The sequence below is a fragment of the Diadema setosum genome, chromosome 7 (assembly GCF_964275005.1).
Source record: "Diadema setosum chromosome 7, eeDiaSeto1, whole genome shotgun sequence".
NCBI lineage: Eukaryota > Metazoa > Echinodermata > Echinoidea > Diadematoida > Diadematidae > Diadema > Diadema setosum.
In genome coordinates, this window is record NC_092691.1 from 22,536,202 (window position 1) to 22,562,828 (window position 26,627).

The 26,627-nt window shown below is 38.4% G+C and overlaps 1 protein-coding gene across 1 annotated transcript in view; it reads right to left on the reverse strand.

The window, feature by feature from the left end:
* Positions 1–2,798: 2,798 nt before the first annotated feature.
* Positions 2,799–26,627, reverse strand: part of LOC140231118 (serine/threonine-protein kinase ATR-like) — a 72,399-nt gene continuing 48,570 nt past the window's right edge. Inside the window, exons 38-62 of the mRNA XM_072311271.1 lie at positions 24,899–25,080; positions 24,169–24,274; positions 22,850–23,000; positions 22,153–22,309; positions 21,193–21,308; positions 20,358–20,549; positions 19,715–19,783; positions 17,983–18,082; positions 17,311–17,433; positions 16,527–16,705; positions 15,782–15,962; positions 14,969–15,079; positions 13,752–13,820; positions 13,089–13,175; positions 12,448–12,566; positions 11,560–11,689; positions 10,939–11,028; positions 10,067–10,174; positions 9,284–9,372; positions 8,084–8,152; positions 7,571–7,666; positions 6,882–7,035; positions 5,498–5,649; positions 4,641–4,743; positions 2,799–3,400 (exon numbers count right to left, since the gene is read on the reverse strand). Of these exons, the coding sequence (XP_072167372.1) occupies positions 3,227–3,400; positions 4,641–4,743; positions 5,498–5,649; positions 6,882–7,035; positions 7,571–7,666; positions 8,084–8,152; positions 9,284–9,372; positions 10,067–10,174; positions 10,939–11,028; positions 11,560–11,689; positions 12,448–12,566; positions 13,089–13,175; positions 13,752–13,820; positions 14,969–15,079; positions 15,782–15,962; positions 16,527–16,705; positions 17,311–17,433; positions 17,983–18,082; positions 19,715–19,783; positions 20,358–20,549; positions 21,193–21,308; positions 22,153–22,309; positions 22,850–23,000; positions 24,169–24,274; positions 24,899–25,080 (3,107 nt within the window). The 3' untranslated portion in view covers positions 2,799–3,226. The remainder of the gene's footprint in view (positions 3,401–4,640; positions 4,744–5,497; positions 5,650–6,881; positions 7,036–7,570; positions 7,667–8,083; positions 8,153–9,283; positions 9,373–10,066; positions 10,175–10,938; positions 11,029–11,559; positions 11,690–12,447; positions 12,567–13,088; positions 13,176–13,751; positions 13,821–14,968; positions 15,080–15,781; positions 15,963–16,526; positions 16,706–17,310; positions 17,434–17,982; positions 18,083–19,714; positions 19,784–20,357; positions 20,550–21,192; positions 21,309–22,152; positions 22,310–22,849; positions 23,001–24,168; positions 24,275–24,898; positions 25,081–26,627) is intronic.

Here is a 26,627-nt window from a genome sequence, read left to right on the forward strand (position 1 = left end):
GGACCATTAATATCTAGACTCTACACAGTAATTTTCTCCAATCATCGACATCATCAATGATCATGCCTTACAACCGGTGGTTTGTGCAGTTGACACACAGAGTCGGGTGGCTTTCAATCGAGTCGATTACGAGGCGTCTTTTATCCCAAGCTGAACAATCTTGTGTCAGGCTGACATCAAGCGCTGGTCTGTTGACAAACGCCTCAACATGAATGGCACTAAAATAGAAGTCACGTACACTTCTCCTCTAAGCTCCTTATATCCCGAGTTCCTATGTGGCAGTACATAATAAATCGGTGACGCCAACGTCACGCCATCGCGAACACAGAACACAGAACAGAACACAGAACGATGCATCGTTCTGTGTTCGAAGTCTTGGAGTCCTCCTTGACAAGCATCTCACCATGAAGGAGCACATCAAGCAGGGCTGTAAGTCTGCTAGAGCTGCACCACAATGTCTTGGGAAATGGGACCGTATACGTTTGAGGACAAAGACTACTACAGTACTGTACAATAGGCTTACATTAGTTAATTCCTTTGTCATAAGTAGGTTGGACAGTAAGATCCTTATCATCTTCAAAGGATTTCAAACACAGCTGCTGGCATAATTGAAAAGCTCTGTATGCACAGTGGAATCTCGCATACCCATGATGATGATGATGATAATAACAATGATAATATAATAATGATAATAATAATAATAACAATAATAATAATAATAATAATAATAATAATAATAATAATAATAATAATAATAATAATAATAATAATAATAATAATAACAATAATAATAATTTCAGAAGGCAGAGAGAAATAATGTACCCATATAATACGTAAGTGACAAGTTAAGGTAATGTGTACTTTTGTAAAAAGAATGACATTTTGTGACATTCTGTTTATATTTCCTCATATTGTTCTATGCATGTGACATCATAAGCTGAAGTAGCCTTCTGATCAGGCAGTTACTGTGCAGAAACTTCAAAAATTAATAACTTTTGGACAGATTGTCTAGTTTTCCTTAAACTTTCACTGATGTGTTTTACTACTATGGCTGCATTCACTCAATCCACATTAACATCAAGGTGAACTTGTCCCTTAAAGAGGTGGGCTGTGTGTTCATGTGAGTGTATCAGTGGAGGATTGTTTTGGGAGAACAAAATAATGGGCATTCTTGTGGTCATTGTCAATCTTTTGTCTTTGACTCCCACAGCTGGTGCACACTGGTAGGTGTAGAACCAGGGTCCAGAATAGCCTTTTGGCAAGGCCTCGTGGTTGAAAAAGAGACTAACTGCGAGAGAACAGGAGAGAACAGGTGAATGCGAGACCGAGCAGCGCTGCCTTTGTCGGGAGATGGTAGGGAGAAAAAAAAAACAGGTTTTAAAAGGCCTCGTGGCTGCGCCACTCGGTCTCGCGTTCACCCGTTTCTCGCAGTGCTCGGTGTGGCGAGTTAGTCTCAATCTTCAGCCACGAGGCCTTGTCAAAAGGTTAGGTCCAGAAGGGAAATAGATGGTGTGTTGGCACATATAAATATTACAAGGGATTGGCACCAACTTTTTGTGGTAGTGGTCCGTTTGATCAAAATCAACAAACATTAGAATATTTGGATTAACGAAAAGGCCTATTTCATGTTCGGATAACGAATATCTAGGACCTAGGTGTTCAAAATTTGTGTGTTTTGAGAATAAAAAATCTTCAGAATACAAGTGTAACAATCGAACCTCATTGCATTTTTGGATAAACAAAATCACCTGTAACAAACATATGCCTGCAAGCTGCATGAACAATATTTATTGATGAGCGTGCACAGAGGAGGTGTGAAATATTTGACAAAATTGTATACATTACTAACTGTTATCACACAAAATATGTTTTTGACTTAGCTTAGAAGGCAAGCATACAATTGTGCATTGTTGTTACTTGTACTGTAACTAAGTTTTACAAAGTCTAACAGGTTCAATACTGAATTGAGGCATAAACACAATTTTTGTAACACTACATATTCATGAAATGATTACATTTAACATACGGTATACCTTGTGGTACTTGTTTAATGAATAGATAAAATTTGGAAGTGAAATTAGGCCGAGAGTAAAAAATACCTTGGCCAAATTTTGCTGTAAAATGATTAAATTTGCCTGTGAAGACTACACAAGCAGGTTCAATCTTGCAACCCTGGTAATGGCAGCTAACTGAAATGTTGCAGTTCTCAAGCACTAAGCCATGAGCTATTCTCCATTTCCGTATGAGAAAATCACATTAAAAACAATGCATACACACAAACATGTAACATTTGTCAAAAGTGGTGGCCTGATGGTCTGTTGATGGCCTATTTCTGGTGGCTCCGGGCCACTGCTGTTGTCAAGTCTTGTACATAATGGATCTCTTTTTCTATCAAGATAATGCCCTCCAAATATGGATCTGTCCACAAAATTATGAGAGACGTTCTTGTCCTAAATATTAGATCCTGGCAATAACTATCTGCATACAGAATTTGGCATTGAACCGAAAACGTAGTGATTGCAGTGGTGGCATTCCCAAGGATGCACACAGAGACGAGTGTCATGCATTAAAATCAAGTTGAGGTAGGTAATGAGAACAGTAATGATTCTCACAAGGAATATCTCCACAACAAACCCTGAAGGAAGTTACAATTCATCATTCATGAGGCAGGGCAGCAACCTCTCAGAACTGGGCACTGTATCCACGTCAAACTTTTGGCCAAGTTGCTTCTTGGTCTTCCTACCCTCTGACCTTCCTACCCTCTGACCCTCCCACCCACCCCTACCCCTATTTTACAAACAAACAAACGAACAAACAAACATAGTCCTCATGACCTGCTGGTACAGTATGACTAATGAATTTGATTTGGGCAACACAGTACATTGTGCATATTGCCCACATAGTTACACTTGCATAAGTTCATGTTGCACACACTAAGGACACCTGCCCATTCAGAGGCTTATGTTATGTTCATGTCCAGTTTTTGCTCCTTTTGTAAACAGGTGACAATTAAAACTGACTTTTTCTGCCTCAAGACATGACTGGCAAAAATCACGGATTAGCAGAGACAAATTTCACTCCAACAGCAGCTCCTTGCCACATATTCAACTGTTCATCACAAAAGAAATCCAGATTGCCACAGGTTTCCCTCCATCCAAATGGTCTGGGCATCAGTAACCGCTGCTGCTACGACGACAGGAAGATGGTTACAAACAGGATCCCCTCTTCACATGTACGCAGCCCAGCCGATGTACATCTGGCACAGGTTGTGCTTGTCAGTCGCTTCCCTGATCAAATGATCCACATGGCCCTCGATGGACAGGGGCAATCCTCTGGTCTTGTTCTTATTCTTCAGGACGCCCTGGAGCCTCTGTTCAATGTCTCTCACATGAACCAAGGCCTGTGGGAAAATATGGTGCAACATTTTCATTGTTTAGTAGACAAAAAAGGCAGGAATTCACAATGGTGGTTAAAAGAGAGTATATGACTTACTCAAATTTTGATTGCACAAATGCTTGCAATATCACACTAATGGATGTCCAAAACTGAATATAGGCCAACACTAGCTGAGCAAGGCATGACTATTTCAAACTTGTTGTAGTTCACACACTGAATTCAAACCATAGCTTCATGCTACATTTGTGAATTCTGACCAATATGATTACCTATATGTGGGTCTATCAAGCAAAGCACCCACAGACCTAATTCTTTCGAGGTCATTCAAGAAAGTTCAAAATCAGCAGTGCAACTCTGCACCCTGTTCAAATTGGCTTGCTGATAGAGTAAAAATAAACGAACATAATGGTAGACATTTCATCAAAATCAGCCAAGAAATATAATATAAGAAACTTATGGAATTTCAGTTTCACAAGCTTTCACCAATGATTAAATGCAAATAAGTTGAAGTGACATCATCAGCACATGATCTCTACTACTCTATTTGATTTTGCTGAATGTAGTAATATGTAAGGCCAATTTGAACATTGTGTGGAATTGCATCATTAACTTCACTGATGTCTTACTGAATTAGCTCTAATCTGCTTCTCTGCTGTAAATATGATCATCAATGCTCTATGAAAAGGAAATGAGTATTCTTTTCAAATGTTTGTTTCTCTATGCAATGAAATGTATTTTGACCATTTTGTTACACTGCAGCATACCTGCCAACATTTCAAGATGAAATATCTTACTCGTAGATTGCAAAAATCTGATTTTATATGCAAACTGAAGTTAAAACTCTTACTTTCGGTCAAATCTTCAGAAAATACACATGAAAGGTATATCTAAATATTTTTCAAAAATCTGATTTCTCTGACAGAAAATCTGATTTTGCTATTTTTAACGTAAAAAATCTTACTGAATCTGATAAAATCTTACTAGTTGGCAAGTATGCTGCAGTCATAGAATCAATTTTACAATTTTTAATCTCCACATACAACACAATGTTCATACACCTAGTAATTGCTCAAATTGTTACAGACTAAAGTCTCTACCTCTTAGAAAAAAAAAAAGTAGCTTCAAGTAAATCATCTTTATATGAATTATTTGGCTTATAATATTTGCAATTCTATGATCAATTACAATAATTCCAATTACAATAACAACACTTATATAGCACATAACAAATAATATCCCTTTACCTTTTCATTGTTGATTTCCCCAGATTCACTGAGGGCATTGCTTCTTCCCCTTGATGGTTTGCTCCATTCAACCAGGGGGTCATAGATGAACGTCTTCAGGACACTATTGGCAAAATATCATTACAAAGACATATTCTGTAATAACTGTAACACTGCTATGTTTGGTTTAAAGGACATCATGACATTCCATAAGGCAACGTTTCAGAAACTTTTATAGTAGGCCGCAAGAATGTTCTACAGTGCATTTAAAGGTCCAATAATTTCTACACACCAACAGTGTTTGGACAATAAAGATCTGCAAGGTAGACCATATTTTTTGATTCAATATCACAAAAAGTAATGTGGTATCAAACATACCAACGTATTGCTGGGCAGACTAATTTCAAGAACAGAATACAAGGTGGAGCCATTGAAGATCTTTTAGGGCATTGAGCCTCTACAACGCTGGATTTCATGGCATATTGCTGAATTTACCAGGATCATGACTCAAAGGCCCGAATTCACGAAGGTGGTACAAATGAAACCATGGTTTAAACCATGGACAAAAACCATGGAGCACCAAGTGTCGCACGGAATATTTCGATACGAAATTGGTCATTTCGTCGACAAAATGACCGTTTCGTCTACGAAATTATCATTTTGTGGGCAAAATATTCATTTAGTTACAAAATGTTGTCATTTCGCTACAAAATAATAATTTCACCGACGAAATGACAGATTTTGTAACGAAATATTCCATGCGACACTTGGCACTCCATGGTTTTTGTCAAAGGTTTAAACCATGGTTTCATTTGTACCACCTTCGTGAATTTGGGCCAATGAGTGCTGCAGCTCTTCAAAGAAGGACAACTACCTACCTCATGAGTGGGTCCCGCTGGTCCCGCATGACTTTCATGGTGACCTCACATGCCCGTCGGAAGACTCCCTCGTATCCCATGGGGCCCATCGCTGACACCATGTTGTGGGTCAGTCGGAATGGCACCCGCTCCGGCCAATCAAATGTCTCTCCCTGGAACAAAATGAGTAATAATAAGATATACATGTATGCCAAGCATTAGCCTCCTCCTTCAGTACTGCACACCTGATGCTCAATATATACAACATGTACTTCCTGCAGGAGAGCCTTTGGGTGAAATCCCTCACTTGTTAAAAAAATAATGAGGAACTACATCAGAAATAATCACACTGTTTAAAGGGGCATTCCAGACGATTTTCATAATTTCACATGATGTGATACATAAATCGATAGTTCCATGTATAGATTTGTGGAATTTATTGAGGTTCTTGAGCAGAGAAACAATACTTTGAAAAATCCTAAACAAATTACACTGAACAGTGTTGATGACATAGGAGACTCACATATTTCAGAAATGTAGTCGGTGTAATTCCATTACACCACTTGCTTCCAAGTTCACCTGTGTATAATCTATGCATGCCTTCTTCTTTTGTTCTGCTCCCTGGAGCCAGAACTCATGCATTCTTATGGTGAGGCTGCCATGTCATCATCCTTGTTCATTGCAATTTGTTTCAAATTTCGAAAACATTTTTATTCTTCATCCCAATCACTATAAATTCTGAAACTCTGTACCCAGTGTAACTAATTTACAGTTGTTCAAATGTAAAAATCTGAAAATCATCCGGAGGTCTCCTTTAAAATAAAGAAAATGCAAGATGGTAGATTTATACAACATGCTGCATTGATGTCAACTGAAATCTGCAATCAAAGTTACTTTAAATTCACTCAGACTTCCTGAATTTTTGTTATTTTTCTCTGTATTTGTATAGTTTCTAATTTTGTTTCTGATGAATACGTCACACACTAGAACAGTGCTCAGATCACTGAAATGGCTGCCCTGCATTAATAAGACTAAATAATAATCATTATCACAATAACAAAGCTTGCACAAAGTGGGATGGGTAGAGAAACAAGGCATCCACCTTTGAATTTCACCTCATACAAATCTATACGGAGTTTGAAGATTGCTGTGTGAAAGTTCAATGCCATTGGTAATCTACCACAGAAAATATGCCATTGAGAGTATTGTGTAATGATTGAATGATTTTTCAGCAACAAATTTCATATTTTTTATTAATATGCTCTTTGTCATTTTATGAAAGTTAACATGAAAAAAAAAATAATTTAAAAATGTAAATAGCTATCAAATCATAAAGCATCTTGAGCTAAAATTCATGCAAATAAAAATTTTGTAAAATAATTGGTGTATATAGTAGCTGTCATACTTTATTAAAGAGGCAGTTGAAGTCGACATGGACACAATCCCCATTGGTAGAGTCAAAGAGGATGTTCTCTCCATGGCGATCACCCAGTCCCAAGATGTAGCCAACCATGCACATGACAGCTGAAGTCCGGGCATATGCCAGGCGGCTCAAGTACCTGAAGAATTGGGGTGTGATGTGTGAACAGCTTCGTGTCAGAGTCTGGAGCTTGTCGTTTGTCATGAGAACTTTTGAAAATTACTCTGACAGAAGTATTAGCATGGAATAAGTGAACTGGTGGACACTAATGGGCCATGTGAGGTATGGTATGATCTTTCCTCAGATGCTTGTAAACACTGACATAAAATGGACCAGCATTATGCACTCTCTTAAAATATATGTTGCTATCATAGACACAATTATGTTCTCCTAAACTAGTATATGCTATTCTCATAAGCATACTTGTATTTCATCTTCATTCTTTATCATTTATGTATGTATGTATGTATGTATGTATGTATGTATGTATGTATGTATCTATTTATTCATTTATTTATTTATTCATTCATTCATTCATTTATATTCATTTCTTTATCTTTATACAAGTTAGTGCTATGAAACCGACTCTTGAAATGAAAATCCATTTCTGGCAACAACAACAAAAAAAATAAAGATCAGCTGGTTGTTGTCATAGTGATGAAGAGCAGACTCACCAGGATGTTGGGTCTGTGAACGTCTTCTGGAACCATTCTCCAAACACTGGAGGATATCGAGGCAGAAGCTTGTTCTCAAATATGTTCAGCTTTTGGCTGCATGAAACAAGGTTACAAAACAGTTTGAAAATGAGTGTCACTCTGAAAATGTATGCATACTTTGTAGGAATCACAAATACTTTGAATTAGTTTTTGTGCCACATTGTTGTAGAGGAGACATATAACAAAAAAGATATGTAAAAGCAGCTTACAATTGTAGCTTTCAATGTCAAAATTTAGGAAATAAGCACAGTCACGTTTATCCTCACAAAATAGAACTAAATAACAGAAAGATAAAGAAACGCAAAAAAATTTGAAACAAAGATTACTCCATACTAACAAAGTACGTTTAATTCTAAATTCAAAACAATAATAGTAAGAACTAAAAAGACTGTGAGCCAGTTGATTAATAAAAACGGTTTCAAGTCAGGCAGCAAGTTGTATGAAAGTTGTTTACCACCAGTGAACACTTACTCCAGAGTTGCAGACAGACTTGGAATCATGGCTTTCAGCTCGACACCAGAAGTGTACAGGCCCTTCTCCCTGTAATCCAATATACAGTGAAGCCCACAATCAATGTGTCTTGGTTGCGTTCGACAGTGCCATTACGTGTCACATGGGTAAAATGCTTCAAATACACTCAAAATGTAAATATTGGCCAGTCTGACTCTGTAAAGATGTTTATTAAAAAATTGATCATCATCCCTCATAACTGGACATGTCCTAATAAACTTATTCACATAATGAAACACTGCGAATTCAGAATAGATATAGATGAGTTTCTGAGACATCCTCCCCCCAACCCCATAATGCACTCATCTTCAGATATTCTGGTCTATTATGTATTTGTTCATTTGTCTAACATCATGCAATTACTCTATGGCCACTGCTAACTTGTTTTAATGTGTACTGATCCTCTGCAGCCTAATTCTAAGACTGCAAACACACAAAGTGATCAGTGATAACACCAGTCATATGTCATCCAATACACAATATTCAGTTGTACATTTGACAGCTTTTGCTAGCATCATCTTAACTATGGTTATCATTTTAAAGTAATATATTTTGTATAATAATTGGTATGAATTGGTTATTGTTTTGATACGATGCTGTATATATTTTTTATGTTAATGTAATCGGTATTTGTCATTGTTGAAATGTTCATGCATTGTATGTTGTTTGATGTAATTGATATGTTTTTCAATGTGATGCATTATAATTTAGCCTTTGGGCTACTACTTTGCATGTTTGTTTCAATAAACCATTATCAAATCAAATTACATCAAATCTTTTGGATAGTATGGCATGAAATCATACATCTCAGACACAACAAATTTGTCAGAACATCAAACGTAATTGAATTCTGCAAATTCTGCATTCTTTGCTACTTGCTACACTGAAGGCCCACACTAATGAGATTTAAGTACATGCAGAGTGAGATACTAAGGACATTACCACAGTCTAAAACAACTGACGAATGAAAATAGAATGACTTGCAGCTGTTGGTGCATAGTGTAGCATCGACATCAAAGTTGAATTTGCTGACAAGAAAGAACAGAATATCACACAGACTACTACATAAAGATCTTTGTAGTATTTGATAAATTACTGTCATCAAGAGATACATGTAATGTCAACAGCATTTGTGTGATTTCTGCAGTGTGAAATACATACTTGTATATCTTGTGTAGGATTGGCCTCAGTCCCGATGTGTTGTTAACCCACTGAATCAGACCGCACTCTTCGTTTAGTGGAATGACAGCCTGTCCCACACAAATAGAAGAACAACATCATAAACCTTTATGGTAACATGAGCCACACAATATCTAAAAGACTGATAAAGTCACTCATGTTAGTAGCAAAAATTATCTTATTTTTATAGCTGAAAATCCAGAGGGATTAGCATGAATATAAAAGTCACTTGCCCTTTACTGTAGACCTAATGATTGAGACACAGGTTTGGTTTACAATTTTTGACTCACTTAACTTAACTACCAATAGCATGCACAAACACACAGACAAACACAAGTGACACCTACACATACACAAACACATATACATACTTTCATGACTGAATGAGCACAGGTCACTCTATTTCTACTTGCATTTGCTCGTGCATCATACACTGGCTGAGTGGTTCCCTCTATTAAAATCATTTTACTTCATGTACGATCTCTGTGAAACTTTTATCGTACAGTTCGATTGCACTCTTTCCGCTAGGCCAACTTGATCATTTAGTGGTCGCTGAACAGTGAATACAGAGAAAGTAACATAGATAACCCCCTCCCAAACACACACACACACACACACACACACACACACACACACACACATTAACTCATTGAGGACGAGTCCCAAGTATACTCTGGCAAGCTTCTATGGGAAATGTGTGTTGTAGCAAAATCAAACCGTCCTCGACGGGTTAAAGTCGAGATGGCAAAGGTCTGTGAGGCTTACGTATGTTCTGATGTGAAGCTCTCTCCTCCTGGACTCCACGTCCTTCCTGAGACACTTGTTGATGATACCGTTGAACTCCATCAAACGATTGTCCTTCCTCAGGTCATCCTAACCGAGGGAAACCAAAGAGGTTCTGGTCATTTAAAGCTGACTGACATTCAAATATTAATGATGAATCACAATGCATCTATAAGAGTGCATACAGCTGCTCAGGAAAATATGAAGGTAGTGAAGGGCTTTGAAGGCCAAGATGACACACTGACGAGTTCATTGGTGGCCAAACTGTCAACCATACGTGTACACAATGTTGAGCATAAAGAAACACATTTCAAAGCTCAATAACCTGCTCAGACCAATGTTACTGGAGCTCTGGTCAACTTTTTCTAATCCATTTTTTGTCTTCCACTTCCAGCTTGGGCACCTCTTATAGCTTCAATTCTCAAAACCAGTATTAAAATACTTGGTAAATGGTCATACCTCTACAAAGGAAACAGTTTTACTAGGGGCTTTGCTGACATAAGATACCATGGTACTCTGTGTGTGGTGCCTCCGCTACTAGATGAATAGCTGGCCTCTGTGGATTTTTCCTAAAACATATAGCCTTGATTGTCGCAATGCCAGTCTCCAAGGGTGATTATAATTGTTTCTAGCCCATCGCAGCATATCACTTTTCTTTTGAAGGCACAGACTAACCCAACATCATTATGTACAAAAGTCACGATATAAAACACAAATTATACATCAAATACACTTTGATATTTCATACAGATTGCAAAATGTGTGTTGCACTGAAAGACTATTTTGTGATGTTAATCTTTGAATTCTCATTGTAACTAGATGTGCATTAGCCACAGAAATGGAGTTGTACCTACCTTGGGTTTGCACATCATGACATACAGCCTGCCATCACTGCCCTGTATTCCTATCTTCTTTGGTCTTTGGAGGGACGGTAGAACTTCCACCTGAGTTCACAGTGATAAAATTAGACTTATTTGTTCATTGCTTGAAACCTCTTATGCCCGCCTACATTGATGTTCTCATACTTTGGAGGAAAGAGTCCACTTCAGCTTTGTTGCACAAGGATAGGATCACATTCTTCAGAGCACCTCTCGAAAAACTCTTGCACCCCATAATATTCTGGCACCATGGAGGAAATGACACACTTCAACTTTACTGCACAATGATAGGACCAGGGTTTACATGGCACCACTTGTTTCAAGAGTCTCATACCCCCATTATAATCTAGCACCATGAAGGGAAAGAGGCACTTCAACTCTATGACTGAATCAGAGTCATAAGGGCACCACCTGTGAAACTCTCACATCCACAGTCACTTTTGATCATCATGGAGGAAAGGAGTCGTTTCAACTTTAATGAAAACTGATAAAGAGTCATCTTGGCATTGCTTGGAACGATCCAGCTCTGGTTTCTAGGGATTTCTTTCTTTCTTTTTTCACGTTTTGGTGGGGGGGGGGGGGAATAACTTTTCTCACCATGTCGTCAAAGCCCTCGATGTAGACCTCAGTGAGAGGGAACGGGTTGTGGTCCCTGTGGGCACCCTGAGTGCTGGGAAGGGTCACTGTCATGGCTGACTGGAGGGGGACGATGATGCGGTGGAAGTTGCTACAATAATGACAATGAGACAATGAAATGCAATGGCACAAAATAATCTTAACTTGCTGAGAGACAACAAACAAATGAGGCTATTGGAAAGGTGGACATCACATGCATTCCACTGTTCACATTCAAACATGTCTTCATCATTTTTCATAGTCTGCCTATGCATCACAGGCATGAGGTCAAAGAAAGTTTGCCAATGTAATGTGATGCAAACACTTTCTTAGGAATGAGCTTGTGCTCTGACAATAAGGGATAAAAACATGGGCCAATTAGTGGAGTGAGCAGCCAAAGTGAAATGGCAGCACCAGAGCTGCCAACATTAGCACATCACGATTGCCCCCTTGCATATGTATACTCAGCCTGCACAGTAACATCCACTTGGTAACATCTCAATCTATGTGAGATTTTAAACGTGTCTGTCACAAATTGGTAGTAAGCAAATAATCAACGTTGGTGAAGGTGATGGGACAAACTATCACTTCCGAGGCGATCTGGATGTAGCTATCTTTCCGAAGCGCGGCTGAGGAAAGATAGCTACATAGAGTGTAGAGATCATAGAGTGTAACAAACTCTTTTCTCAGGTGATGTGATGGGCAAAACTACGCTTTATCACATGATCAGCTCTTGACCAATCCTATAACCAGATTCTTAGTATGTGGAATATAACTCCAACCATCATACACTGATTCCTGAATGAGAGAGAAGTCTTGAACCAAGTAAAGGAGAACTTTGAGCGAGGACCGCGGCACGTCTCGACCCACCTGTCTGAGACAAGCCTCTTGAGCGACCTGAAGTCATTGTTTATGCTCAACCTCTGACAGTTGCTCTCCACCTGTCTGTTGCACAGGTCAAGGAGTCTGTCTGTCAGCTTGGTCGCATTCTGGAGAAAAACAAAACATAAAATGAATGTGAATCAAACAAAAGAATCCCATGCAAAGACTATCTCGCACATCTTACATTATATAAAGGAGCATTATTCTATTTATGCAACCTACACAGAAATGACATGGGATGGAAGGCCCTAAATGAGGGTCTCGCAAATAGGATTGCGCTCTCTGACAACATGTAATATAATTATGTTCTATCATATTTACTTCCATTACAGACAGTCTGACTTGCATTTCTTCACTCTTCATGCCCTAAATACTGTGACTAGAACTCTGTGAAAGGTTACAATAAACAAACAAAAATCTCATGCAAAATCACATTAATGGTGAAGAAAACATCTAAACATCACAAGTGCTGAGCAAGTTGTAAATCTCAGTCAAATTTTATGAGATTAAGATCATGTGCCTTTTTACCAGTGTTGAGCTTTTAGTTTTAATACATATGAGTAAACAAAACATGACAACATTCATGGCAACATCCATGAATACAATGGCATTCATGTAGCAATGCTTACATTGATGAACTTTGCTAGACTCTTATCCAGCTGTTTGGCACGGCTGAAGATCTCCAGGCACCGCCGCTGCCTCATCTGGTACGTGGACTGCATGTAATATTAAACAATGCAAAAAAAGAAATCATTAGTGAGTCTCATTTTTCATGAATCAGGACTTCCCGACAATTACACGAGTGTTTAAATTTGCCACCGTGGAGTACAGTGATGAACAGAGAAATGTAAGCATGACAATTGGGATTCTCAGTAATTAACCAAAATATGTCATCTGAGTTGACATGCTCAAAATTTCTCAGTTTCTTTACTTGGGAGAGTAATCTTTTCTCTTCCTACTGTCAAATTTTGGCAGCTCAAAACAAAAGTGATATCAAGATATGAGCACTTTTTCTCAATCGCATTTTTTTTAAACAGGTGCTGCTTAACTGGAAAATTGAGTGACCCTAAACCATTACACCCTCTTTTCTCCCTTTTCTATGAAACTGCAACTCACCTCTCACATTTCAAACACTTTGTGAATGGGTTAGGATTGTCCGATTTTAATAGTAAATTATACATCATTTTAGAGTTCAGAGTTTACTCTTTTAATCTACATGTATGTGGAAAATGGGAAATTCATTTCAGCCTGCTGTTTGTGGGTTTGAGCTGGGCGGTCACATATGCACTTACCTTTGATACCGCCATAGACATCCAGACTGCTTGCTGAGGGAAGGCGACAACCACCTTTGCTATGATCTCCTGCAATGAGGAATGAGGAGAAAGAGACATTGCAAGGTTTGCAGGTTAACTTTTCTTGCCAATGAAAATGAAAAAAAAAAAAAAATTGTGTTAGAAATCATGTCCTTTCTCTCTTGACAAACATTTAGCTAAGAATAAGTCAGAACTTCAAAACCCTCTCACTCTCTCTCACCTCCAAGACTACTTGCTGGGCATTAGATTGCACCAGCATACAGGCAAAGGCAGAAAATTTAAGACACTTCAGATTGATGGGAACCCTTCAAAAAAGTTCCAAAAGATGGACAACATTTGAGCAGCAACTTGCACTATCTCAGCTGCCCTCCTGTAGAAGCTTCTTAGAGGCAACATATCTTTATCTATATACAAAAGAATGTTTAATAATAATCACCTAATATCTTCATTCACAAAGACAAAGACAAGATACCTATGTAAAAGTATGATTAGTGAATATGTTTCATCTACTTTATTTTTCTCCTTTTTTCATACAGGACACACTACCACCATGTGTTACCACAGCGTCTCTGCTTCACTGCTCACAACATACCCAAAGACTGTTGGCTCTGAAGCACCATGAGAAATACACCATGGCATGCGAGCAATCAAATGAATTAATAAATGCATATGTATGTTAATGAAAAAATAGCAACTGTGACAGTAGATTAACGCCATACATAATGACAGATTGAACAATAGGATATTTGAAAAAATAAAATGATATTGACAGGTATAAAACCAAAAAAAAAAAACAATTACAAGAGAAAAAAAATACATCTCAATGTAGAAATTATCTTGGTAGTTTTTTGAACGCTCAATCACTGTTTTGTTGGTGAATTCGCTGAAAAAGAACATTATAATGTATCCTGCAGTAATGAAATGCAATTCAAGTTCCCAAAGACTGAGGGAACAATATATGCATTCAGACAGTGATCCATTCTATAGGGTGCCAAGTGTTGCACAGCCAATTACATCACGAAATCAGTCATTTTGTCGACAGAATAGCCATTTCATCCTAAAATCAGTCATTTCGTCGACAAAATCACTGATTTCGTAACAAAACTGACCGTGCAATACTTGGCTCCCTGTAGAAATTATCCTCCAGGTTAGCTCGAGATCAAGGATCACCGTTTGAAAGTAACTATTGTCAATACCTGTAGCTGTAGGAACACCTCCTTGTGTGAGTGACAGATCCTGGAGATGAGCTGGGAGAAAGCTGTCAGGAACTGGTATGGTGCTAGCTTCTCTGTGAACTCTGCTATAATCTGAAAAAGACAAGGAATTTTGCCAGGAGGTACACACATTTTACATTTATGTAGCACTGCAACAACATATTGTCATTAAACACGTGCAGCTCAATAAATGTCATAACATGGTTCCAATTCAATTTGTCTCCATATATTTACATTCCATCAGAGTTTGATGTAATTTTCTTTACTCCTTTTTAAACAGCATCATCTAAGATACTAAGCAGAAAGGCATACTAACAGCACAGTTCAAGAAACAGTTTTGTCCTTCCAAAATCAAACCCTCTGCTCAATTTTCTTTTTCTATTTTTTTTTTTTTTTTTTTTGTTAATGCACATGACCTTTTCTGGTTGTCCTAAAATCTACCTCTCTAATAAACACATTGTATTTTTGTCTGCAATGGTACGGTGCAATGTATTACTAGGCAAGCCACCATTTAGGCTCTCATGAAGTCATATACGTTACAGACACATGGCAAGGAGGAGTAAAATCATTCCTCATCAAACATTTTTTTTACCATACTTTCAATAACTCTGGATGACAAGCATAATCAAATGATATGCAGATCTTTGGTTTCACTTTGAATTAAATGATATGCAGAGCTTTGGTTTCACTTTGAAGTCAATAATTCAAAAGATGATTCTGAAAAGAAAATCTCTCTGATGACAGTTTCTCACCCTAAATTCTTAACGCATATGAACAGACGAAAACGACACTGACCTTGTGCAGCATGCTCATGACATTGGCTGCCTTCCCAACCTTGTTGTTCTTCTCCAGGTCAGAGACATGGGCACCGTAGTCAAGCCAGAGGGACAGGAGGCGTGGCATGGACTGGTAGATGTACTGGTTGCCATAGAGCAGCGACTGACCAAAGTTCTTGATCACATGGACGACAAACTCTCTACAATAGAGCAAATGAATCATATTAGCTTTTCATTAAAAATTCAAATAAAAATAGTATTATATTACGTGGAAAAAGGTGAAGATACCTTTAGTATGCACTCGCTATTCCATACCATATCCTAAATGCTCATCAATGATATGATATTGTATACAAAGAATTTGCTACAATGGTGACCATTCCCAGTCTGTGCTAGGAAGCCCCATAGGTTGGACAGTGCACTGGATGACTGTAAGATTAAGCCTAGCTTCTGGGGTCAGCTTTTGAATTTAAACAAGCACCTCACCTGGGCCCCGTTTTATAAAACTTGTAATCAATAACAAGTTATGATAGTTGACAGTTATGATAGCAAATTTGTCATAGGAATGTGGCGGTTGTTATTGATAACGAGTTTTGTGAAATGGGACCCTGGTGAACCATGAGGACGCCCACTGCTCCATGCAATACCTAATACATCATCTACTATTGTATGATGCAATGCAATAAGAATGTCAAGTCCTGCTAACAGCGGCAGCACAATTATGCACATATTGGAAGTTGCTCTCTCGTGGCACAATGACCTACCCTGCCTTCTCGGGTCTGTCTGTGAAGTTGAGCATGAGTCTATCATAGTACTTGGCCATGTAGAAGTGTCCGTCCTCCCACTCCGGATTGACCTCCGTCACTGCCTTGTACTGCCTCATCACAGAGTTGCTCTCAAACTTTGCCGTATCCTCCATGAATCTACCCACCAGCAATAAGGCCTGTGGGAAAAGTAGTGAGGAAGTTGGGGGGGGGGGGGGGGGGGGGTAATAATTTCAACAATCAAAGTGATCACAAAGATAAGGGGATAAAAGGATGGAATTACCTTCCACTTCCCTTGGTGAATGCATCAAGGGGAAAGAATCTACTCCGTAACCTTCATGAAGAAGAAATAATTTAGGACAAAGCACTGTTGGGGTTTACTAGTGCTTTAATTCAAGACATAAGCTCGTCGTTCAAAAGATATTCACATTTATATTCAAGGCTATTCTACTAGCAGCTTACATTATCTTTCTTACATCAATCATGACTCCTCATGGGCCAACTATCAAAAACTTCTATTTGCCTTCCTCCATATATCCTATCATGTTCTTGCCTTCTTTGAGCTCTATCAAAAAGGCTTGGGGTTTTAATATTACAGATGAATTTTACGTACCTTCTTGCCATCCACATTAAGAAAATCATTCTTGGGAAGGTTACTTTTGTGCATTTCTATTACAGACAGGAATGCCATAGTGTATTATATACAAGACCTCTCTAAACAAGCAACTAGAAGAATAAGTGCTTGATTATGAAAGCTTTGGATAAAACTGGTTTGAAGCAGAACCTTAGCATGGGCCAATCTCTCAGCTCTAGCTTCAGTTGAGTTGTCACACTGGAGACGGTTGCCATGGGAAAAGTGTTTGGCCACACCCTTCTGCAGATCAATCAGGGCTTGATGGCAATCACCCTGAAAACCGAGAAACACAAACATTCAAAAGTGTATTATTAGAATAAGTGCACATTACTTCACACTAAATTGTTCTAAAGCTTACCTCATCTCCCAAATAAATCAGTAATGCTTTGAGCAATACAGAAGTGAGGATGATAACATCACAGTAAGATATACAAATTGTATGATGATACGGTAAGTACATCAAGGTAATTCTTTTCAATAAAGCATCAAACAACTAACATGTTTCAAATACATGTGTTTGTAATTTGCTTTATACAGGTCAATGTGCTAATGACGCATCCTTGTACAGAGTCTATCAAATCAATCTATCAATTGTCCATCAAGGCCATGGATTTTTTTTTTCCATAATTGAATTGTGAACATGTTTCATGTCACATAAAAACTTTGAGGTTGAGAGAATTGTCAAGGATGTAATATTACCAAAATATAATATGCTTTCCTCTGAAATTCACATTGAAAAGTCAGAGTCACAATGGTGAAGTGAAAAAAAAAAAGCAATCAGGAGCCTTGCTCAAAGACTAACACTGATAAAACCTTCCTCACCTTGCCCCATAGCCACTTAGCCTTCTCTATACAGAGGTCTGGTAGGGAGTAGAGACTAGCGTTCAGCAGGGAGCTGTATGCTGCCTGGAGATGACCTGCCCTGCAGACAGAGAGAATTGTCAAACAGACTGGCGTCAGAAACAAGCACACAGGGTTATGGACACTGCTTTCTACACATGACAATGTCCATGTGAAATCAGATTTCTGTGGATTTGTCATTACCCGGTAGAGGACTAGTCCCGAGTATACCCGGGCAAGCGTCTATGGAAAATGTGTGTTGTAGCAAAATCACACCGTCCTCAACAGATTAATCTTTTGAAAACCTAGAGATTGTGTTACATATCAAAGAATATGCCTATGACTAGATATATCGCTACGGCGACTGATATGCCTCCGCCATAATGCATGGTTCTCCTAATAGGTCTATAGTACAATGTCTTGGCAATGTGTGATGACAGTTTCACACAATTGGCAAAATATTAAAATGACAGGTTTGCCACAAATGTGCTGAATGTTCACTTTCCTAGAACTAGGTTCAATTGGATGAATGATTAAAATCTCAGAGTGCAGGTATTTGGGGAACTGATGATTTTTACTTGACTTTTGACCCTTTTACAAGTTTATGCATTGAGTAATTTTCAAGGTATTGAGAAAAAGTATAATTTCAGTATCAAATGGGAAAACAGCATTATCTAAACCTGGCCTTTGACCTTTGACCTCACAGTTCCAAAGAGAATCACTGTTAGGTTGAACATGCATAAATATGTATTAAAGTTTCATGATGATACCTTGAGGTACTTTTGAGATATGGAGGAAAAAGTGCAATTCAGCACTTTCACTTGACCTTTGACCTTTGACCTTTTGGCAAGAAACTTCCCACAGAATATATATTGGGTAATACATGCATACATCAAGTTAAAAAAAAAAACCCTTCTGGCATTGCATAAATATAAGGAAAGTAGTGATATTTTGAGGAGTTGACCTTGACCTTTGACCCCCTGACCTTTGAACCATGACCCCCAACTTCCCTAGATAATCACTGCCCATTGGAACAAGCATATATACTAAGTTCCATGAAGATACCTTGAACCATTTGCAAGATGTGGAGAAAAACATGAATTTTCAACCTTTTTTTTCACAAAATAACATGTGACCTTTGACCTTTGACCCCGTGACCCTAAAATCCAAACAAAGTATCATCCCCCCAGGATATACCCTCATACCAAGTTTGATGCAAAACCACCTCACGGTTCTTGAGATATCGACAAAAACAAAACGGGACGGACGTACGGACGGACGACCCGAAAACATAATACCTCCGGCCACTTCGTTGGCGGAGGCATAAAAAACATTTGTCAATATATATTCATTCCTCCATTTCACTCGCATATATTTTGATAAGTTTTGTTTTTCTTTGACAACCATTAGTGTACATCCATGATACATCACCACCATAGATAGTATTGTAACCTCTAACTGTACAAAGGCTTACTCAAGTTACAATCTGGAGTAATATTTTTTTCATAGATTATTGACATTCAGACTTTTGAAATTTATATCAGAATGAATGTGCTTAGGAACATCACTACATGGCTGTCTCAAATCAATTAAAACATATGTCCACACTCTTGACACATTTGGACAAAAGCTAAACAATCATGAACCTGAACATACTCTGGGGGAGCTGTATGGAAAACTGGTTGTGAAACAAGAACTAGAATATAGGACTTACTTTCTGGCAACCTTTGCACTCTTCAGCCAGCAGTGGCCTATGTCCTTGTTGAGACTTGCATTTTCAGAGCTAGGCAGAACAGGATTGAGAGCGCGAAAGAAGATGCAAGAAAATATAAAGAGGATTCAACAAATTTCCACTTTCTAGCATACTGACCTCGTTCAGAAGGTAGGAGAAAACTATTACTATCAACAAATGACAGTAACAAATTCAAGGAATGTGTATTCTTTATCTTATTTTTTTTTCAATTTGTTGTAGATCCCCTTTAACCAACAAGACTTTCTGTCAACACAAGTGTAGAGCATTGATGTTCTCACCTTTAAAGAAAAGCATCAAATATTTAACAGCAACAACAAATGCTGTGGATAATAAAAATGTAGTTTGCTCCTCTGGACACTTAGAATTTGGTATTATATTTTAAAGGTGAGCTTAAAAACATTGAATTGTCAAATTTTCTAATGTTATGGCATACTCTTCTGCTCTCTTATGTGAGGATTCTTTTCCCCTCTTTTCTTTTCTTTTTTCACTCATTTCAGATATGCAAAACTTAACATTGAAGACATCTTGCTTTTTTAATAGTCAAATGTACCTTACATGGAAATTTTAGTGTTGTTTCTGCTTCTTGCCTTCTGATGATACCCACCTTTGGTTAAAGCCCAGCATGACCCTCCGCAGACACAGCATGGGTTCCTGAGTCCTGAAGGAGGACTGGGCCATGGCTTGCCTGGCATCCCAACTGCCCATCAACTGGGCCTGTGACTGGCTCCCCCGGCCACCAGCCGAGATGCCAAGAAGACCACTAACCCCTTGCTCCAAGTCGCACAGCATGTGGAGTCTACCGACATCACAAACAATACAATGTTTGGAATTGAAAATTGACAGCCAAATACAAGAAGTTGAAAATATATGTATAAGTCCTTGAAAGAAATGCATTCTCCAAATGGTGTGTACAAACACTACTTCAAATGTCAACAGCTTGTAATGAGAGTAATCATATCCAAGATTGCAGGCATACACGTAACTTACTAAAAACACATGTTTTCAAAACAAACATCGTAACATTTATGCAACATGCAGCATTATCCATACAAGCAAAGACAATGAAATGATCTCCTTCTTTCTGGAATTTACTCCTACACACAAAACAGTGCACTACCAGCACACGCACATGTATAACTAAACTTCGCTACATGAGGTAAAAATTCAGGTCCTAAAATTATTGTGAAAGTCCATGGTGTAAAAAATTTTGATATATCGATAGAAAATTGCCTGTCCCAGGGACTTCGTTATAACTGCAGTCACCTGCACTAGTGGATTAGTGACAGAACAGTTAAGTGGTGATAGTTAAAGGGGTTCATTTCTTATGCATACCCCATTTTCACGCACACAAAAACACAAAAACAACAACATTGGAAGTACTGTGCAGTTTTGAAATTAATCATGACTAGGTATTTGAGCACGAGAGTCCTGCATATTACCTGGCGATATAGTCATAGGCCCTTTGATAGGAGCCTTTCTCCATACTGGCAGCAGACAGAGGGCCCATCTGGGCGCTTCGTGCTAGTCGCAGATGGGACAGAAAATCCTCTTGGCTCTGATATGAAGATGGGGGGGGGGGGGAAGAAAAAAATCAAACATTCCTGTATACCCAATTTGAACACCACAACAGACAGCTTCATCAAATTCAACTCTTCCGGAACTTTCCACACTCTTCATCTCAACTACCATTGAAAAATATATAGATAAAAATGCAAATAACAATATTAAAATAAATTGATACACAAATGAATAGATAAATAAATACATGTAAGTAAATACATAAATTATTTGGAATCAATGGATACGTAAACAAATAGATAAATGAATGAATCACAAAAAGAATAAATAATTGAATAGATGACTGAAAATAAACCAGTAATCTACATGTATACTCATATCCATTGCTCAGTACTGCCAGTGAGGTAACAAGAGGAAACATAATTAGGGCAAATGCATTTAACTTCAGCAAATCAGCCTATTTAATCATGTAAGAAAGTGCTGACACCATGTGAGAAAGATACCCAAACACAAAAACACACACATCTCAAGGCAAAGCTACAATACAATGATACAACAAAGCGTTATAGTACAAGATGTTACCTTCATGGGGGTTTAATTTTCGCAATTTACTGTTGGGCCACAAATTTAACAACCCGCAAAAATATAGCCATGTATATACAGTAAAGTGGCAGAGTGAACTATAGCATCAGTCTCAAATTGCAAAAAACAACATCTAGCGAAAAATGTCTGTGACCTCATCATTCGCGCAAACATCTACATGTGAAAATAACAGCTTTTACAGTATTTGAGAATGGTTACATAATAATCCATCATCAGTACCATCATGACTGCAGACCGCTTCCTGAATTTGATAAATTGGTACCTGGACCAGTTCTTACCCCATCTCTAGCAGCAAGCAGAGTCTTCCCAAGCAGGACGTTCCAGTCGTTGGTGTTGGACCCTTCTGGCTTCAGGTTGGCCTCCAGGTCGTCCCACTTGGCAAGCTTCCAGCTGGCCTCAACTCTGTAGGAGTTCAGCTGACTTGTCCAGTCGGGTCTGGAATAGGGGAGCATACACCATGGTGAACAGATAATCAGGCAGAGACTACCACTGGCTGGTTTGCACACACACAATGCTTGGCAACACAACAACACGCTAATTAATATTAATAATATAACATACATTATGTTTTCATATTTTGCTTATGACCACAATTCACCTCTATTGGGGACAAAAAAGACTAGTAGTTGGAATTTTCCTTGAAATGATGTGTGAACCATCAAACAACTTGAACATGCTTAAGAGTTCAATCTTTAGGAATGTCTGAATCATGACTACTAATCATACATCCTCATATGTTTGCTACATAAGGCATTTTATATTTGAAACGATCGGGAAGTATTTTCCAATGATGATATCTATCTATTAGTCTACAAAAGAAAAAACTAACAAAGAGTAGGTCGGGAATGTAGTTTGCATTCATTATTTTGATGTCACATGATCCAATATTAAAAACCTTGAGCAAATTGAAAAAGGCTTTGAACAAGGGAGAGAGTGGGGCTCTGACCAAACAGAGTGGAGATGGGAGATTTTTACCTCTGTGACAGCACCCCATTGACATGGACAGAGGCTGTATTGAGCTGGCCCAAGTCCAACAAGCAGCGGACCAGTCCCTTGTGGTGCCCCAGCTCTCCCGTTTCAAGCTGGGTCGCTCTTTCGTAGCAGGCAACCGCATCTTGAAGGTTTCCTGCAAGGCCAGTCATACCGATGCATGTATTTCACAACAGTGCTGAATGTATAACCATCTTCTGTTGTATAAATGTTTCATACTGACAAGATTTTCTGGGGGGGGGGGGGTTCTGTGTGTGTGTGTGTGTGTGTTTTTTTGTACTATCCATCTGCCTATTCATCAATCTATGTTATCATATGCACATGTGTGTGTAAATATATACGATTATTACCTATACGAGGTAGTTTTGCGAGGCAATTGCAGTTGATATTTTGCAGGGTTAAAGGTCAGCAGTTGTTATTTTGCAGGGTTAAAGGTCAGCAGGCAATATTCGTTCGCCTCTGCTGGTTTTCGCCACGTCGCTGCGTGTCGGTTACACACACCGTACCGTACACAAAACAATGTGTGCAAACAGTGCAATCTTCCGGTTTTCGCCATTCACTTTACACAGGGAGGTGGGAAGAGAAAGAGTATTAAATGTAAACATTCCGATCGACCATGAAAAGAAAACATTCCAGGACGTCGCTGGGTGTCGGTTACACAACCGCAGAAGAACGCTGATAAATCAACTCATACAAGGTTGACCACTTACAGCAGCACTACGCGTCAAACAATGACTAGTCCATTTGTGCTCAATAATTGCAGAGTGACCATCAGTTTTACAACTCTCCAAATTCAAACAGAAGTAAAAATAAAGTGTAAAAGCGTTCAGATGTTTGAGGTTCGCCTGTTACAACTACATATGTATCTTTGAAGTTGGAGTTGAATGATATACATTGATGAACAATTTTTCAATTATTCGACATGTTGATGATCTACAGGTAGTCAAATGTGGCTTGATCTATATCATAGTGTATAGCTGTATTCACATATTTTCTTAATTTACCTATAGGGGATAGGTAATAATTATGATATTGACTGGCCTTGAGGGAGATACCAGATAAATATTGCCCACACTGAAAGAATATTTTCTGGTATCTCCTTCGAGGCCAGTCAATATTATATAAATATATACTGCATATACATTTGTATCCATTCGTCTATGTGTATCAATGTATCCCTCTTTGTAGATCTATCTATCTATCTATCTATCTATCTATCTATCTATCTATCTATCTATCTATCTATCTACTTATCTACCTTTGTCTATTTGTCATAGAATATGTTTGTATGCTTTATATCTCACCAGTGCTCTCATGGTCGTGAATCTGCTCCCTTAGGCTTGGTTCCTGGAGGCGGATGGCAGAGACTCCCAGGACTCCATCAGGTTCATCCATGGCAATGTACAGCTTCTGCAGGACATCAAATCACGATTAAAAGCAGACATGCGGCAGTTGAGTTGTGTGACCAGAAAGGTGGTATTAAACTGATCTGAAGATGCTGTTCTGTCTCACAGAATAAGGGTTTCACAATTGACTACAAAGCATGTTCTCTGACACCAATATAAACTAAACTTAAGCAACTACAGAAGTCTTCATAGATTACATGGGTGTATGAGAACCAAGGCTTATGTGTGATATCCCCTAAAGAAAGAAGAATTAGTTCATACAGTTGGATATCTTAAAAAGAGCAAGTGTCACATTCATCATTGATACTCCCCCCCCCAAAAAAAAAAGAAAAAAAAATTGTTTTAACTTTTTTCTCTGCCACATTTGATCTCTTTATCTTGATGGGGTGGGATCTCTTGATAACATAACTACGTATCAAAGCAATCACCAACCCCCCCCCCCCCCCCCCCCAGGGCAATTATCCCCCCGGCTAGTTACTGGTTAGTGAAACGGTTAGAGTAAAGATTAGGGTTACAGTTTGGGTTAGGGTAAGGATTAGGTTCAAGATTAGGGTTAGGTTCTTGGGAAGGGTCTGGGATAATTGCCTTAGACTCGAAAAATCAAAAGACAGCAGACTAGAGAACTGACCTGCAGGAAGCCCAGGTGCTGCTGAACATCCTGTCTGTTGGCTGAGATGTATGACTCAAAGTGCATAAGTGCCCTGGCATGGGCACGGCAGTTGAAGGATGCCCTCGCTAGGATGTCCTGTGGGATCTCTTGCAGGAACTCCTTGACACACTTCAGGTGGCTCTCAACAGCTGCAATCTCAGCTGAAGAAGATATGGTTGTGAACAAACCCAGAGACAAGGATTAGAAAGTACTCACATCACACTTTAATGACTCCTGAAGCTGTGAATATTTCGTTTTATCACCAAAAGGCTTATGTGCAGCAAAATATAGTTTTGAAAGTGAAATGATATGTAGACATTCAACTTATACATACAAATAATGAAAGAAGAAGGAAGTTTCATAAGTGTTCTGAGCCTGGAACAGCAGAAAATGTATACATATTTTTGAGAATGGATAAATACATATGAAACTTCACCATGCATTTTAACCCTATTCTAACTGGGCTATTTGAGACCAAGTTTTTACTGAGGGGGGGTCAATTTGACCCCCCCTTCAGATCTTGGCCGCAGATCGCGCCATCGCCGCGAAATTTTGCCTGAAGATAAAGCTGGATGTCAACGACAAGATTACATGGTCATACAATAGAAAAATATTGCCTTTCTATTTTTAATAAATTAATTATGCAAATTTGTGCATGAAATCATATTTTCACCTATAACTCCATTAAAAAGACTGGAGGATTGCTAAATTTTTGTGTCAGAATTCCTCAAGACACATCAAACAATTTTCATGTAAAAAAATAGCACAATCGAAATCAATTTCTTTTGTTTTTTATTGTTTTGTTAATTTCTTATGTATTTTATTGTTTTTTCGGCCTTTAGTTTTCTATTGTTTTTTTGCCAAAATTTGTTGCAGGCACTTTTTCAGGCTTATCTACACTAGAATTAATTAATTTCAATGGTTAAAAGTTGAAATGATCTAATTTATATCAATTTAACCAAAAAACACAATTTGCATTGGATTTGCACACGATATCATGAATTTGAGCTGTTTTTTGGTTGACATGCATATGCAAAACATTACGTAACTTCAAAACGGTGTACCCGGACGTCGCAAATTTGGTCTCAAAATATGCGGGAGACTTCAATGAAAAAAGTCGTGAAACGACGCGGCAAAATCTTTGCGCGTTGCGAAATCGTGGCGCGAAACGTCGAGGGGGGGGTAAATTTGACCCCCCCCAGTTAGAATAGGGTTAAGGGTGAAAAAGATTTGACAGCTGATCTCAACATACAAAAAGTCATGATGTAACTGAGAGTATGAGCTGGCTGCTCGTACTTTATACAAAGACTTTCCTCAATTTCCTTCTATCTTATTTTACAGGTCCTTGCAACTGCTGTTGGCGGTGAGCATATTACAGTACATGTAAAGAGCTCTTAACACTTTCAAACAAAATTCATCTTGTATTTTCATGTACATTCCAGTCAATTTGCAGCTCTGCTGATTTTATTCAACCCATCTAACACCAATCTCTGACACAATCAAGCTAATGGTCTGACAATGAGCTTTTGCTTGTTCACCCGTTGAAGACGAGTCCCGAGTATACTCGGGCAGGTGAAGATGGGAAATGCCTGTTGTAGCAAAATCAGCCAGTCCTCAATGGGTTAAAAATCATTAGTAAGGTTTCCATAATTTGCTAAAAGAGAAAGGGCACATGGCTCCCATTCAGTACACGGATTTACTATGATTA